General features: G+C 38.6%; 1 protein-coding gene across 1 annotated transcript in view; it reads right to left on the bottom strand.

The window, feature by feature from the left end:
• The window catches only part of CCDC30 (coiled-coil domain containing 30), a 145,017-nt gene that overhangs the window by 33,353 nt on the left and 97,025 nt on the right, over positions 1 to 14,639 (bottom strand). The window contains exons 17-19 of the mRNA XM_043996078.1: positions 13,722 to 13,884; positions 13,173 to 13,285; positions 4,349 to 4,490 (exon numbers count right to left, since the gene is read on the bottom strand). Coding sequence (XP_043852013.1) covers positions 4,349 to 4,490; positions 13,173 to 13,285; positions 13,722 to 13,884 — 418 coding nt within the window. The remainder of the gene's footprint in view (positions 1 to 4,348; positions 4,491 to 13,172; positions 13,286 to 13,721; positions 13,885 to 14,639) is intronic.

The following is a 14,639-nucleotide window of genomic DNA, read 5'->3' as shown; positions in this document are numbered from 1 at the left end:
GGCCTTTTTTCCTACTCTGCTGGTCTCCTGGCTGTGCTGCAAGAACAGATGCTGACTGGAGTTTGACTCGGCCCGGCTCTCGGTTAACAGCACGCGCTTGACTCGGTCTCTCTCCCCAAAGGTGGCCTTGGGTTTTGGTGAGTTTTACACGGAATATAGACTAAGCCTAGACTTAAGACGATTTGTATTGTATTTCTACTTTCCTATCCTTCTAATCAACATCACCTTGTGACTACCATACAATAAAAGCTCTAACTAGAAAACCAGAAGCTTCTTCCATTTACTAGTCTGGGAGATAAATTAAGGGAAAGGTTAAGTAGGGGAGATTTATGATCTAATATCCAATTTTAATCTCACAACACTTACTAGCTGTATGACCCTGGGCAAGTCACTTAACCCTCACTGCCCTGCAACAATAAATAAATAAATACACAAAAACAAAGCTCTTGTAACAACACATAGGCACAGTTAAATAAAATAATTTCCTCTATCAGCTTTGCCCAAAATATCTATCTGTGTGTGTGTGTGTGTATATATATATATATACATATATATATATATATATATATAGGTATAGGTATAGGTATATGCATATACATATATAGGTCTATGTCATACTCTTTTGGCAACCTGAGTCCTTCAGGTGGCTGCTTCATAATGATAATAATCTGAGGTAACTGATAACTTTTACTCAATTGATCCAAGAATATTAACTTATTAATGACTCCCTCAGCTCTAGGCACTATGCTCAGCCCTGGACTTTGGGGACAGTGCTTATGCAATGCTGACTTTGGACTATGCTGACAATACACTGAAAGGATTTTTACCCACTGATTTGATAACCTTGGGGAGGGGGCCTACTGGAGAAGGCAAGGTAAGAGGACAATGTACCTGTAGATACTGACTGAGCTTCCAGACCTCCTGGGGGTATGATAATGAACAGGGAATCAGGAAGCCCTGAGTTTAAATTCTGCCTCTGATATTTACTAGCTATGTGACCATGGGTAAGTTATTCAACTTCTTAGAGTCTGTTTCCTCATCTGTAAAATAGGGATAATAATGCCCATTATAACTACTTCTTCACAAGGTTGTTGTGAGGGTCAATTGAAATAAGATTCTAGAAGTGCTTTTCAAACTCTAAAGCACTATATCAATGCCAGTTATTATTATTATTATTCATTTACTCTCTCTTGATGAAATTTAGATGGTAACAGTTGGGACAACTTGCTATCCTATTCTTTTTTTTTTTTTTTTTGGTGAGGCAATTGGGGTTAAGTGACTTGCCCAGGGTCACACAGCTTGTAAGTGTCAAGTGTCTGAGGCCCCATCTGAACTCAGGTCCTCCTGAATCCAGGGCCGGTGCTCTGTGCCACTAGCTGTGCCACCAAGCTGCCCCTATTATTCTTTTATATTGAATGTTCCTTGGACCATTGCATAGATGAATAAAATAATTACCTTTTGTACCTAAATAAAAATATTGGAATGTAAAACGCATCTTGTATAGCTAGGCTGGGATGACTCCAGTAACAAATAGGGTGATGAGGATAATATCTGTCTTATCCTTTATCTACATGCTTTCTATTTCCTCTACTAGATCTTGATATTTTGAAAGATCTTCATTCAGGCTTGGAGATTGTGGGCATCTGGCATCTGGCATGGTGACATTGTTCTTAAGGTTTTGTGGACAAATATTGTGTTTTGGTGATTGTGGGCAACTGTTCTATGATAGTGGTCGTTATATTATGGTTTATCTGTTGAATTCTCCAGGATATTTTGAGGTTTGTATTTGCAGCCTGGGTGATGGTCATTTATTTACAAAAGATAGAAAGCTTCTGCTGTATTAGTCTAGCCACTAGTCTTGTCAAGTAAGTGCTAAATTTTTGCAAACTGCAGTGAAACGTTGAATACTTTCTACTATTTCATTACAGAAGCTGCATTGACTCCAATACCCAGGGTCCTGTCATTTCTGATGGTGGTGGCCTGGTCCTCAATCACTGGGCCCCTACTATTTCTAGAAACAAGTTAGTATATCTCAGCTATTTGCTTAGAGTGTCTGTGGTTGGTTGAATTCATGCAAATGCCACTCATAAAGAGCATTTTGATTCCATTCTTGGATCTTGCATGTTCATGAGGCTCTATCTAGATGTAAGCCATTTCTGGTTAACATTAGACAGTTTCACAGGTGTGTGCCTATTATCACCCCTTACTTACTTGGTGAAGTGATATCTGCTTGTTACAAAAGTATTTCTCTAAGTTTTTAGCCTGTTTATTATGTGTTCTGAGGTGTCTATCAATCCTATTCATTCTTTTTTTTTTATAAAAAAAGTATTCATCTTTCCATAGCTGCCTCAATATGATGAGTCCTGTGCTTCATTAAAATTGTATGACTTTTTGTTAGGATACTTTCCAAATCTGTTATGGTCTATTTTACAGTTCCAAAAGTGTGTATCAGAGAATGGTATTGCACCAGTATTAGTTGCTTTAAATGTGTTCTTTCCACTCAGCTTTGATTTTAGGATGCCAACAAGAATCCTGACCTACATAGCCACAGCTTTCTTCTTGATAGTTTTATGCTTGTTATGTTTTATTTGGAGGAGAACAAGGTTACCACCTTGAACCACTGTTTCAGTTTAGCCTCTGGATTCAAGATCATAGTCTTTAGTCTCTACCTTCCCTTAGTGGATAGAAATAAATTTTATACTTATTGAGTTCAAAAGACATTTTAATCAGTTGAGAAAGATTCTAAAAGATTGAGAAGCTGTGTAATGGATTTTTCTGCGGATCTTTATAACTTAATATGATGTTCTGGTATAGCTCCTCCATCTTTTACTTGGAAGACACATTCAGTTATGTTAGGAGAGAGAATAATATATTTAATGCTAGGAAGAATCAGAAATGGCTTCCTAAAAGGTATCATGTTTGATATAAATTGTTCTTGATATTAGGATGTTGGTGGCATATTTTAAATAGAGAATAGTTTTCTATGTAGATTATAATTATTCCTAGATTCCCAGAATAGTCCCCAGAATTAGGCCAATGGGAAAGTATGATCCAGGTACAATTACACGATTTGCAAAAAGCATACATTTTGTCATTAAGGGGGAGAAGGTAGTAGATGTGCCCATATACTGTACTGTCCTATGTCCCCAGTGACCTGATTGATAAGAATCTTGTTTTATATTGAAGAAATTTCTCAATATAAGGTGTAAAAATGCTAATTTGCTCCATTGATGAAGATTGTTTTCAGACACCGAATATTTCCTTTAAAAGGTGTGAAATTTCCTAGATAAGATATGAAACTCTTACTATGAATTGGTATGAATTCCTTGCCAGAATTCCATGCTGAGGATGACTGATTCAGGGTCAGTTCAAATACCTTTGGAAGGATGTGAGGTTCTAGGGAAGGTATAGAAGAATGAGGACAATGAAGAGATATACCCTTGTACTTAGCCTCTAAATGGAGGGAACAGAGAGGAGACTCTGAGCAGCAAAGAAAAAGACAGAAGAAAGTCTACACAGAGATATGGACTTGGATCCCCAGAGGGGAGACCTGTATATCTGCCAGGCCAGAAACTGCAGAAACTTGAGGCAGAAGTGCAGGGCAGAAGAGTTTCTTGACCAAATGGAAGACTTCCTGGATTATCTAAGATGTTAGGAGCCATGAAGCAACAAGGGACACGGTCATAATGCAGAAGAGTGAATTCAGACATTTTTTCCCATTAGGGGTCTATATGGTCTGTGTAGATCCAGAAACTCTTTACAAAGGGGGAATCCTTTACCCCAGGGACACAAGCCAAATTTTGCTATTCCCTGAGGAAAATCTGAGGGAAGGTGCAAGCCAAAGAAGTGTGATAGTGAGAAGACCCCAAGATTAAATCTGTTCCATGTAAAGCTGGACTGTGGTTCTAAGCCATACTTTACAGTGACAAACTACATTGGACTTTTATAGCTTGTATGGTTTCCTGAAGCTTATTCTCTTTTCAGTTTCACCCATATTACATGGATGACAGCTATGAAGGCAATGGAAAAAAAGTTGTGGTTATTTGGAGAGAAAAAAACCAGTGAAAGATGACACACAGCCAAGTAACTATATAAAGAATAATAATCACTTGATCTCCAGCTCCACTCAAGCTAATGGGCTTGAGGTGCAGCAGGAATATTTACATTAAACATAACTTGGGAGAAAGCCTACAATAAATTAATTTTTCTCTTTGTGCTTCTAGTACTTAGCACACTAGCTGATACTTAGCAGATACTTTATAAATGGAATAACTCCATTTCCTCTCCTCAATACTTTATCCCCACCACCCAAACTATCAGCGTGCTGTTTGCTATGTTTTCTTCTCACCTTTTCCATTAGTCTCTGCATCCCCTCAACTTCATTTTCGAGTTGTTTAATTCTTCCATCACGTTGTTCCACTTCATTTGTTAAACGTTCCTTGGCTTTACGAAGCTTGGCTTTATGGTGATTGTGTTTCTCATTATAATTTCTGTGGAAATAAACACAAGTGTACAACCACATACACAATGTCAGGTTCTACCTTGCACCCTCACCCATCTCTTTTAGTGGCCTTTCTGATCTTTCTGTCCTGGAGATCTTGGTGGCAGGTACTGACCTTTGGCTTTCCTCACGTCTGCCCCCAAATGATGCAGGGAATTGAACCACTGGTGTTTCCCATTAAAGGAGGCAGAAAGTTCAAGCATTTTGTTAGTTCAAAACTTGTCTGGGATTTTCATTATAAAGAATCTCTGATTTCTACTGCTTACTTCAACCCTTGTTTTGACTTAGAACTAGTTAAGTAACTCCTCATCTGAGTGATATCTGTGGCTACATCACAACACCGACAATGACACCCACCTAAAGTGGTGGAAAACCCTTTAGAAACACAAACAAGGCAGTAGAGCAAATTGATGCAGGGAATGAGAAGTGATAGAATTCATGAGAGGGTACAATGGTACTGCTGAGAACAAAACGAAAACCTCCAAGGTTTTGGGAAGATCCACTATGAAGGATTTATAGGAAATCGTGGATAAGAATCATATAGGATGAAGAGATTTGGGTTGGTTTTGATCTATATCAGTCAAAGAAGGAGCCTCACCAATGAAATTACAGATCCATGAAAGTTACCAAAGGCAAAACTATAAGAACTAAAAGATTTTAGTGCTGAGTAACATTCATGTTTGCAGTTATTTGAAAAAAAGCAGAGAAGACAGCAATTTGTGAGTGGGTATATAGTAAAATATGACCATAGAGATGATTTGACCCCAGGGATTGAAGGGGTTATGCCATTACTACTACAGTACCTCAAAAATCAAGTCTGGATTTATTTCAACTAAGCAGTAACTCAGGAAAATGGAATTTTATGACCCCTGGTCCTCAAATGATTTCAGAGAACCTCTAGTCCAATCAGTGTCTGAAAGGAAATTCTTCATAAAAATCCCCAAGAAGCTGCTATGAGAGGAGCTGTATGGTAGGCCCATTAGGTGATTTAAAAAAAATAACTGAAGTTTTTATACATAAAGCAAAAAGATGGTCATTGCATCCTTCTGCCCCTAATCTTCACTGATTCCATATTGTCTTTAGAATAAATGTCATTGCCTGGCATTTAAGCACTACATTATTTGGTGCCACCTTACCTTTAAAACTAGCTTTATCTCATAGAGGTCTCCTGCATGTTCCATAATCCAGCCAAAATGTGCTACTCTTACCTGCCAATTCTCTATTCCTCACCTCCCCACCTTTCCAAACTCCCCACCTGGTGAATTCAGACCAGTCCTCTAAAGCACATCTCAAACTCCATATCTTTCACAAACACCTTTCTTGTCCATCAGTCACTAATTACCATCCTTTATGGCAGTGATAAAGTGGATAGAGCACTGGGCTTGAAGTCAGGAGTACCTGACAAATCCAGCCTCAGAATCCTCCTAGCTATGTGACCTTGAGCAAGTCACTTAATCTCTGTTTGCCACTGGAGAAGGAAATGGCCAACCATATCAGTATCTTTGCCAAGAAAAGCCCATGGAGAGAAGTCCACAGGATCATGAAGAGTTAGGCACGACTGAAACGACTGAGGAATCAACAATGTAGACCTCTCTACTTCACTCATCACATCATATTGTATATTATGGTCATCTATGCTTGTTCTAACCCTTTCTGGATTTCACACAACAGCAACGTTTGCCAAATAGCTATTTGCTGTTTATGGATGACTGATCCGTTTTGCTTCTACACATAGAGAATTGCCATTCTGTGACTTCTCTTGCCCTTCAAAATTGTCTTTGAATCATTTGAACTTGATCTCACTTGAATACCCTTATTGCAAAAGCCCCCAGAAAATCCCCAAGTTGGGGGGTTGTCTGTGGGTCAGCAGTCACTCAAAACTGTAACTCTACTTTGGGCTGGGTAGCTGGGGAACTTTCTCCGAGAAGGGAAATTTATCTGGTGGATATGTCGATTGAGAATGAACTGTGAGTTTGCATTCATTCATCAACCAAGGCATTCATTGTTTTCTTATTGGGAGAGCTTTTCTCTCTCCTCTTTAACTCACAGGCACACCTTCTGCAAGTAGCCACCAGTCTGCCCCTATTTTCTCCCTTTTGGAGAGCTATGAGAAATAGTCCATGGTAATTCACACAACCTGGACCAGCTATTCAGGAAGAACAGAGAAAGAATGAAAACAAATGAGATATTGAAAGTCCCCTGTCTGTCTTCTCGAAGTTTAGATGTTTCCTTTTGAATTTGGATGCCAAGGCATTTGGAACATATAAGTTTATTCCTGATACTGGTCTGTTGTCTGTGGTTCCTTTCAGCATAATAGAGTTTCCTTGTTTCTCTCTTTTTATTTTTTGAAGGTTCGTTTTTGCTTTGTCAGTATGATTGCCACTGTTGCTTTGGGGGATTCATTTGACGAGTAGTAAATTTTCCCCATCCCCTCAGTTTTGTTTTGTGTGTGTCTTTGTTTTTTCAAAGTGTTTCCTGTAAGCAACAGATTGTAGGTCTTCATTTTCATACCCAATCTGTCATTCTTTTTTGCTTTATTGGATTATTTAATCCATCCACAGTGAAAGTTATGAGTTGGGTTTATATTTGAGGAAAAACAAATGGAAAGAGAGTAGGAGTGCCTCTCTAAACTCCCGAAAGATTGGGTGGGAGCTGCTAACCAGTCTTTGGGCATACTGTCCAGCTGCTTAGGAGGGCTAAGAGATAAACAGGCCAGATTTATCGTGAGCCAACCCAGAGTTCAAGATTCAGACCTGCAGTAATTCAAGAAAGAGTCATTTCCATAGCACTGAAGAAGACACTTGGTGTGAAGGGTGACATTGTTATTGGGATTCAGATGTTCAACAACAGAAGACATAGAAAGACTGGATTGATTCTGGCTTCAGAGGCTTGGAAGAGCTGATACACTGGTAGATGAGACTCTGGTATAATCAATAGGCCTGCTATACAACACCCAGACCTTAGAAATAACTCACGCCAATTTCTGGGGAATAGTAGCTAGAGCAGAGAACAGCAAAATGAAACAAAAAAAAAGGAGGCAAAAATGTAATTCAATAGGAAAACAGAGAAGTAGAAAGCTTCTAGCAAACAAGTAACGGACAGGGAATAGAACTATTGGCAAAAAAAGTAATGCTGTATTAGAACTCTAATGTGGCAGAATGAATCCTGGGTTCTTCCTTTTTACAGTAGCTAGCGGGGATTTATATAGCAGTTTAAGATTTGCAAAACACTTTACAAAGATTATCTCACTTGATCTTCACAATAACTCTTTTTTTTTTTTGTGAGGCAATGGGGGTTAAGTGACTTGCCCAGGGTCACACAGCTAGTAAGTGTCTGAGGCAGGATTTGAACTCAGGTACTCCTGAATCCAGGGCTGGTGCTTTAACCACTGCACCATCTAGCTGCCCTTCACAATAACTCTTGTCAGATACTAGTATATCCATTTTACAGACAAGGAGACCAAGGCAAACAGAGTTAAGTCACTTGCCCAGGGCCACACAGCTAATCAGAGTCTGAGGTCAGATCTGAACTCAGGAAAATGAGTCTTGCTGAACTCAGGTAGATGAGTCTTCCTGACTTCAGGCCCACTGTGCCACCTGAAAAACATCATAAGACCCACCAAATTAAATCAATATATTTCATATTGATTATTTTTGTGCAAAGATATGTAGCAGGTGAATAAGGTGAAAAAATATGTTGGAAAATATGAGAAAGGTCAAAGTCCTATTGATTACACAGTAGCCTCACGCCTATTTGCCAAAGGTATTTCAATAAAAGAATGGAGACTATGTGAATGCAACACTTTGGCAGTCTCCCAAGACAGAATAATGCAATCAGTTCTATCCAGGACAAACCACTGCTCTTAGCCTATATGGGGTGTGGCTTCTTAATCATGCTATCTAGTATCTTAATGACCCACATAACAGATTTCCAACTTGAATATGCCTTTTAATGATTACTGTATGAACAAGAAAGACATTTGCTGCGGGTATCACAATATCTAGGTTTCCAGAGCCACCATGATGTGATTACTAACTTTCAGTATCTCATCATATCTTTAGACTTCCTTCATGGTTTTCAATCTTGCTGGTGATATTGATGTTCTTTATTAATTCTCCAAGGACCTTTATGACTATATGGATAATAGCTACCTTTCAAATGAAAGATATAAACATCATGTCCACGTCTGGTCTATTTCACAGTACAAATCTTTATATCCTCAGAAAATTGCAGGCAAGTCTGCACTTGCCAGAGGAGGGTTCACACCCTTCTTGCTGTTGAAAATGCTACCATCCTGGCAAAGAACTGGAAATCGAGGGAATGCCCATCAACTGGGGAATGGTTGAACAAGTTGTGGTATATGAATGTAATAGAACATTATTATGCTGTAAGAAATGATGAGCAGGCAGATTTCAGAAAAACCTGGAAAGACTTAAGTGAACTGATGCTGAGTGAAGTGAGTAGAACCTAGACTCGGCTCTTCTCAGCAGTGCAATGATCCAAGAAAATTCCAAAGAACTCATGATGGAAAATGTTTTCCACAACCAGAAAAAAAAGACCTGTGGATTCTAAATGTAGATTGAACCATACCGTTTCTATTTTTTGGTTGTTTTTTTTTCTTTTTTGAGGTTTTTCCTTTTTGTTCTGATTCTTCTTTCACAACATGACTAATGCAGAACTATGTTTAATGTGATTGTACAAATATAACCTATATCAGATTGCTTTCTGTCTTGGGGAGGGGAAGGGAAGAAAGGGAGGGAGAAAAATTTGGAACTAAAAATCTTATAAAACAAATCTTGAAAACTATCTTTACATGTAACTGGAAAATAATAAAACTTTTATGATGAAAAAAACGCTACCATTCTCCACCCCAGTCATAAGGAAATCACTTTTTTTTTTTTCTGGGCAGTGGGGGTTAAGTGACTTGCCCAGGGTCACACAGCTAGTAAGTATCAAGTGTCTGAGGTCGGATTTGAACTCAGGTACTCCTGAATCCAGGGCCGGTGCTTTATTCACTGCACCACCTAGCTGCCCCCAGGAAATCACTTTTTACTTCACAGAGAAATGAATCCATTATCCACAAAGATTTTACTGCCAACTTGCACCACTTTTTAAGTGTTTTTGTAGTCTATCCATAGAACACTGTCATCACATGTCTCCATGTACACACCGTCCATGGTGATCTTCAGAGTCCTGCCCTCTTCAGTTTTACTTCAGCTGTGCCACTGCCCCTGATGAATTCAGTTAAGCTATCTGGTCCTTTGGTTCTCAGTCCTATAGCCATAAGCTGGTAAAGAATGGCTTTAGAAATGAAGTTCTCTGTGGCTTTTTGTATATTTGCAATGATCTCTGCATGGGAAATGTTTAAACAAGCAACATTAATTCCAGCTTTACTCATCTCTTCTAACATTTCCACAGAAGGGGACACAGGGCTAATTGTACAGATGACCTCAATGTTTTAAAATTGACAAATGTAAGGAATTCAGAGGAAATGTGTATGAACATTTACAGAACAAAATTAGAACCAAGAAAATGAAAAAGACACAACAGCTACAATGACGTGAATGAAAAAAATCACTAAAAGGAAATTGAATTTCCTTGTGAAACTTCCTTTCAAAGTAATGTAAAAGCCATTAAATTCCCAGAAAAGTAATGAAATTCCCTCACGGTAGAGAGGTGGGAAACTATGAAAACACATTATTGTGTATGATAACAGATTCAGTATCTGTATCAAATATTTTTGTTTAACTGATTTTCTTTGTCAGAAGGGAAGGTTCGATCTGGGTGCAGGGTCAGGAAATTTCTATGTTGTCAAGACAAAAGACATCCAAAAAATGTATTTTTTAAAAAGGCAACTGATAGAACGTCAATAGCTACTAGAAAAACTCATAAATATTTTCTCAACTCTATAAATGTAAGGGGCAGTGTGTGTTGCATGTTGAAGACATGATCAGTTTGCTGAGATGGTGTCATTCACATGAAGGACATTAGGAAAGACTTCTGGGAGAATCATGAGGCCCAGAGGATGGGATAATATTGATAAATGGCTTTGCAAGTGCCTGTAACATAAAGGGTACATAATAAACGCTTGCTTTCTTCCTTTCCAATAAGGTGTCTCCTATGCTTGTCAAAATTAGATAAGATTCCCAGAAAGATATAATAGTAATGATAATGATAATATTAATACCCAACATTTGTATAATGCTTTCTGGCTTACAATGAATATTAAATGCATTATCTCATGTGACTAGCATCAGAAACAACCAAATGACAACTTTCTGATAATTACTATCACATGAGGCATAAAATAGGGAGATGTATGCCTGCCAAAGGTGCTTACCACTAGCATGGAGAAGAGCCGTTGCAGAGTCAAAGCTGAAAAGGGACCTTTCTCCTAGACATGCTAGATGCTCCTATTGCAGAAGACATTAGCCTTGCTGCATCAGACCCTGGCACATTGGCAGAGAATCCTAATGATCCCACATGGAGCAGTTGGACTTAACGAAGGAGGGGAAAACAATCAAGCTGATGAAGGATGCCTAGTATCTAGGCATCCTAAATAGTGGGATAGAGAATCTAGCGTGTCTATCTCTCTGGCTATATATCCATATGTATGTATCCATATCTTTTGTTAATAGGAATACAAGGATCACCTGGATTGGATGGCGGTACCTTATTAACCAAGGGGAGTTTTATGAAACCCTGGATTAATAGGATTAAAATGTCCTTCAAGTGAACGCCAAACCTGAACCCAGATAGCTAGCAGATAAAAGACCCTACCTAGTGACTTCTTTTCCCTCAGGATAGTGAGTCCCTATCTTATGGTAACATCTGAGCGTCCTCATCCTTGCCAAACCTTTTTTGGAATCCTGTAGTCTTATCATGATGCTTCTGTATTTCCTCCATACTTGCAATAACTGAACTTGTTAAACTACTTTTTGCTTCTGGGTTGATTTCTGGATCATACTGTTGAAGCTAACAACGCCCTGTAATCAGTGGACTAAAACCTTATATACCCTCAGAAACGCAGAGTCCCCTGAGCTTCTCTCTCAGGAGGGAAGTCTCCACACGATCGTGTGTTTTGTTAACTTTCTTCTTGGGACAATAAAATATTAAATTGATATTATTTTTTTCTGTCTGTCTCTGAACTGTCTTCGTAAGAGTACAGGTATGTTTTTTCTGTCTCTGATTTGTAGGAGAGATTAAACATTATTTCTCTGATCTGTTTGTAGGAGACAGGCAGATATATCATGTTCTCTGATCTGGTTCATTGTAGGAGATATAAGATGTAATTTCTCTGATCTGTTTATTAATTTGTAGGAGAGATTAAACATTATTTCTCTGATCTGTTTGTAGGAGATAGGCAGATACAAAAGCTATATTTTAATATTTGATACTATATACTTAAAACTCTGTATTTCACTGCAAATGAACAATGATCTGGGACAAAAATTGAAGAAGAGGAGAAAAGTGGGTTGAATTGCCGTTGTGAAACTGTAAAGCTCTTCCAATGACCTCAAGTTTTTCTCTGAAACAAAGGTCAATCTTTTAAATAATTCTTCCTAGTAATACAGATCATAGAATAAAGGGCAATAAAGAAGTACAGGGAAGGTGTGAACTGTATGTATGCAACATGTTACAAAAAAGCAGAGTAAATAATCAAAGAAATGTACGGCTGGAAAAAGAAAAGATGGACTCATCATATAGTAAGGAATGAGAGTTCCCTGTTGGATACCCTCAGTTCTCCACTGATGTTCATTTGATGATAAGAGAACCTGAGGAAGGCCCTATCAGGTAGGGGACACCTGCTATGGCAAACTTAGGGGAAGACCTGTACAAGAGTTAAAGACAACCATGGATGAGATGTAATCTCCATTGCTGTTGGTAATGCCCACCATGATGAGATCAGAGATCCCCTTGAGTGGAGGAATACAGTAGGCTGGGATGGCCAAAAAGAAGAGAGAGGATTCTTCTGACTCAGAAAGGAATCAAAACTCAAAGCCCGGGAAGGGAGAAAAGAAGACCACACTTCTAGCTAGAGGAGATAATCAGAGACTGATTCGTCTTTCACATAATTACTGATAGAGTCTGAATAGTCAGGAAGAGCTCCTGAACCCTAGAGAAAAACAAACAGTAGTAAGGGCAAACACATAAATATGGGGCGAAGTTCAGACAGAGATGACCCAGGGAAGCACTAGCTCTGGGATCTGACAATCTGAATGCCCAGTAACATTTTAAAATTGTATATTGGAAGGGGAGGCCCCTCCTTTCTTGCTTAGCATAAAGCAATTATTCTATGAATTGGACTTACTTAACACATGTCTGTTGGATTTATTAGTGGAATTATTACAAATGCTACTACCATCAATCAATTTTCTTCTCTGTAAAATAATGGGATCTAATGAGGTGTTCTCTGAGATAATCTTCAACTCTTAATGCTATGAAGTTAGAACAAGATCTCACATTTATACAGTGCTTTACAACTTGAAAATCTCTGACTGGATCTTCAAAATAACTTTGTGAAATATGTGGTATAGCATTATTCACATTTTACAGACAAAAGAAAACAGGTACAATGACTTGCAACTAATAATCTGGACTTGAACTCAGGTCTTCTGACTTCTAGTTTAGTGGATCATCTTTACATGGCATCCCACTTCCTCTTATTTACCTCATATGGACATCGAGCTGTTTCAAAAATTGCCTATATTCTTCTCTTAAAGAGTCCTTCTCTTGTTGTAACACAGACAGCTTCTCTGACAGTTCCTGGTTGTTCTTAACTTGCTGGAAAACAGAAGAATTTTGTACACAGAACTTCAAAAATTATTTGGAAAAAATGAATCCTAGTAGTCACTTACACAGACCATTAAGATATTTAAATGATATGGGGCAGCTAGGTGGCACAGCGGATAGAGCACTGGCCCTGGAGTCAGGAGGACCTGAGTTCAAATCTGACCTCAGACACCTGACACTTACTAGCTGTGTGAACTTGGGCAAGTCACTTAACCCCCAGTGCTCCACAAAAAAATGTCCTATTGCTAAGGAGCTACTGATACCATCTGTAAATGTGCTAGTACATTATTACTAGCAAAATATAGGCTAGATGTTGGACATGATCTAATAGATAATGCTATTAATCTTCTATTGCTTTCCAGACTTCATCAAGGAGTATAGGTCTTCAAGAAATGCAAAAGGATAGGCATTCTCTTCTTACTCTTACCTCATCAGATATTTTCTTTTCATCTTCTAACATTTGAAGTTGGACCTCTTGTTGTTGAATCTTAACTTGTTGCTTACAACTAGACTGTTCCATTAGAGCCTCTTTAGCATGTAAGTATTGTATGTGTTGTTGTAGTTCATCTACACTTTGATTGAGTAGTTGCCTGTGGACAGGTTAAAGCAATACAACGATGATAAAATAACTATGGCCATATAACTCATTCACATACATGGGGCACAGGTATCTAAAGTGGACAAACCGGTTTTCTGTTCCCCCCAAACAAGAGTCTCATAGCAGTATCTGTGCTATACTTCTAGCTGAGCTGTAATCCCACTTATCCCCCACCTCTCCAATGTCTGCTTATGTTTGCAAGTGGCAGGCATGTGAATACAATGTACTGCTTTCCCTCCCATCACTATTCCTCCTACTTCTATGTTTTGGTGTCGTTGAGTCATTTTCAGTCATGTCTGATTCTTTGTGATCCATTTGGGGTTTATGTGGCAAAGACACGGGAATGGTTTGCCATTTCCTTCTCCAGCTCACTTTACAGAGGAGAAAACTGAAGCAAGCATGGTTAAGTGATTGCCCACACAGCTAGTAAGTGTCTGAGGCCAGATTTGAACTCACAAAGTTGAGTCTTCCTTACTCCTAGCCCAGCACTTTATCCACTGTGCTACCTAACTGCCCAAACCAGAAAAATTCTCTACTACCACTGGCTCCTTCCATGTGGTTCTATTTCCATTTTCTGGTAAAGGAAGCAAGTCTAAGACTTTAGTCTGCATTAAATTGTAAGTTGGTAACCCATATGCTAACTTACATATCAATAATATCACTCAGTGAGAACTCAAGCATTTTGAGTTATAACCAAAGAACACTTCAGAAGATAATTGATATATAATGTGCTGAGATGGTCTATAA

The sequence above is a fragment of the Dromiciops gliroides genome, chromosome 3 (assembly GCF_019393635.1).
Source record: "Dromiciops gliroides isolate mDroGli1 chromosome 3, mDroGli1.pri, whole genome shotgun sequence".
Lineage (NCBI taxonomy): Eukaryota > Metazoa > Chordata > Mammalia > Microbiotheria > Microbiotheriidae > Dromiciops > Dromiciops gliroides.
Note: the sequence above shows the minus strand (reverse complement) of the source record. Positions and strands in the feature narration are given on the sequence as shown.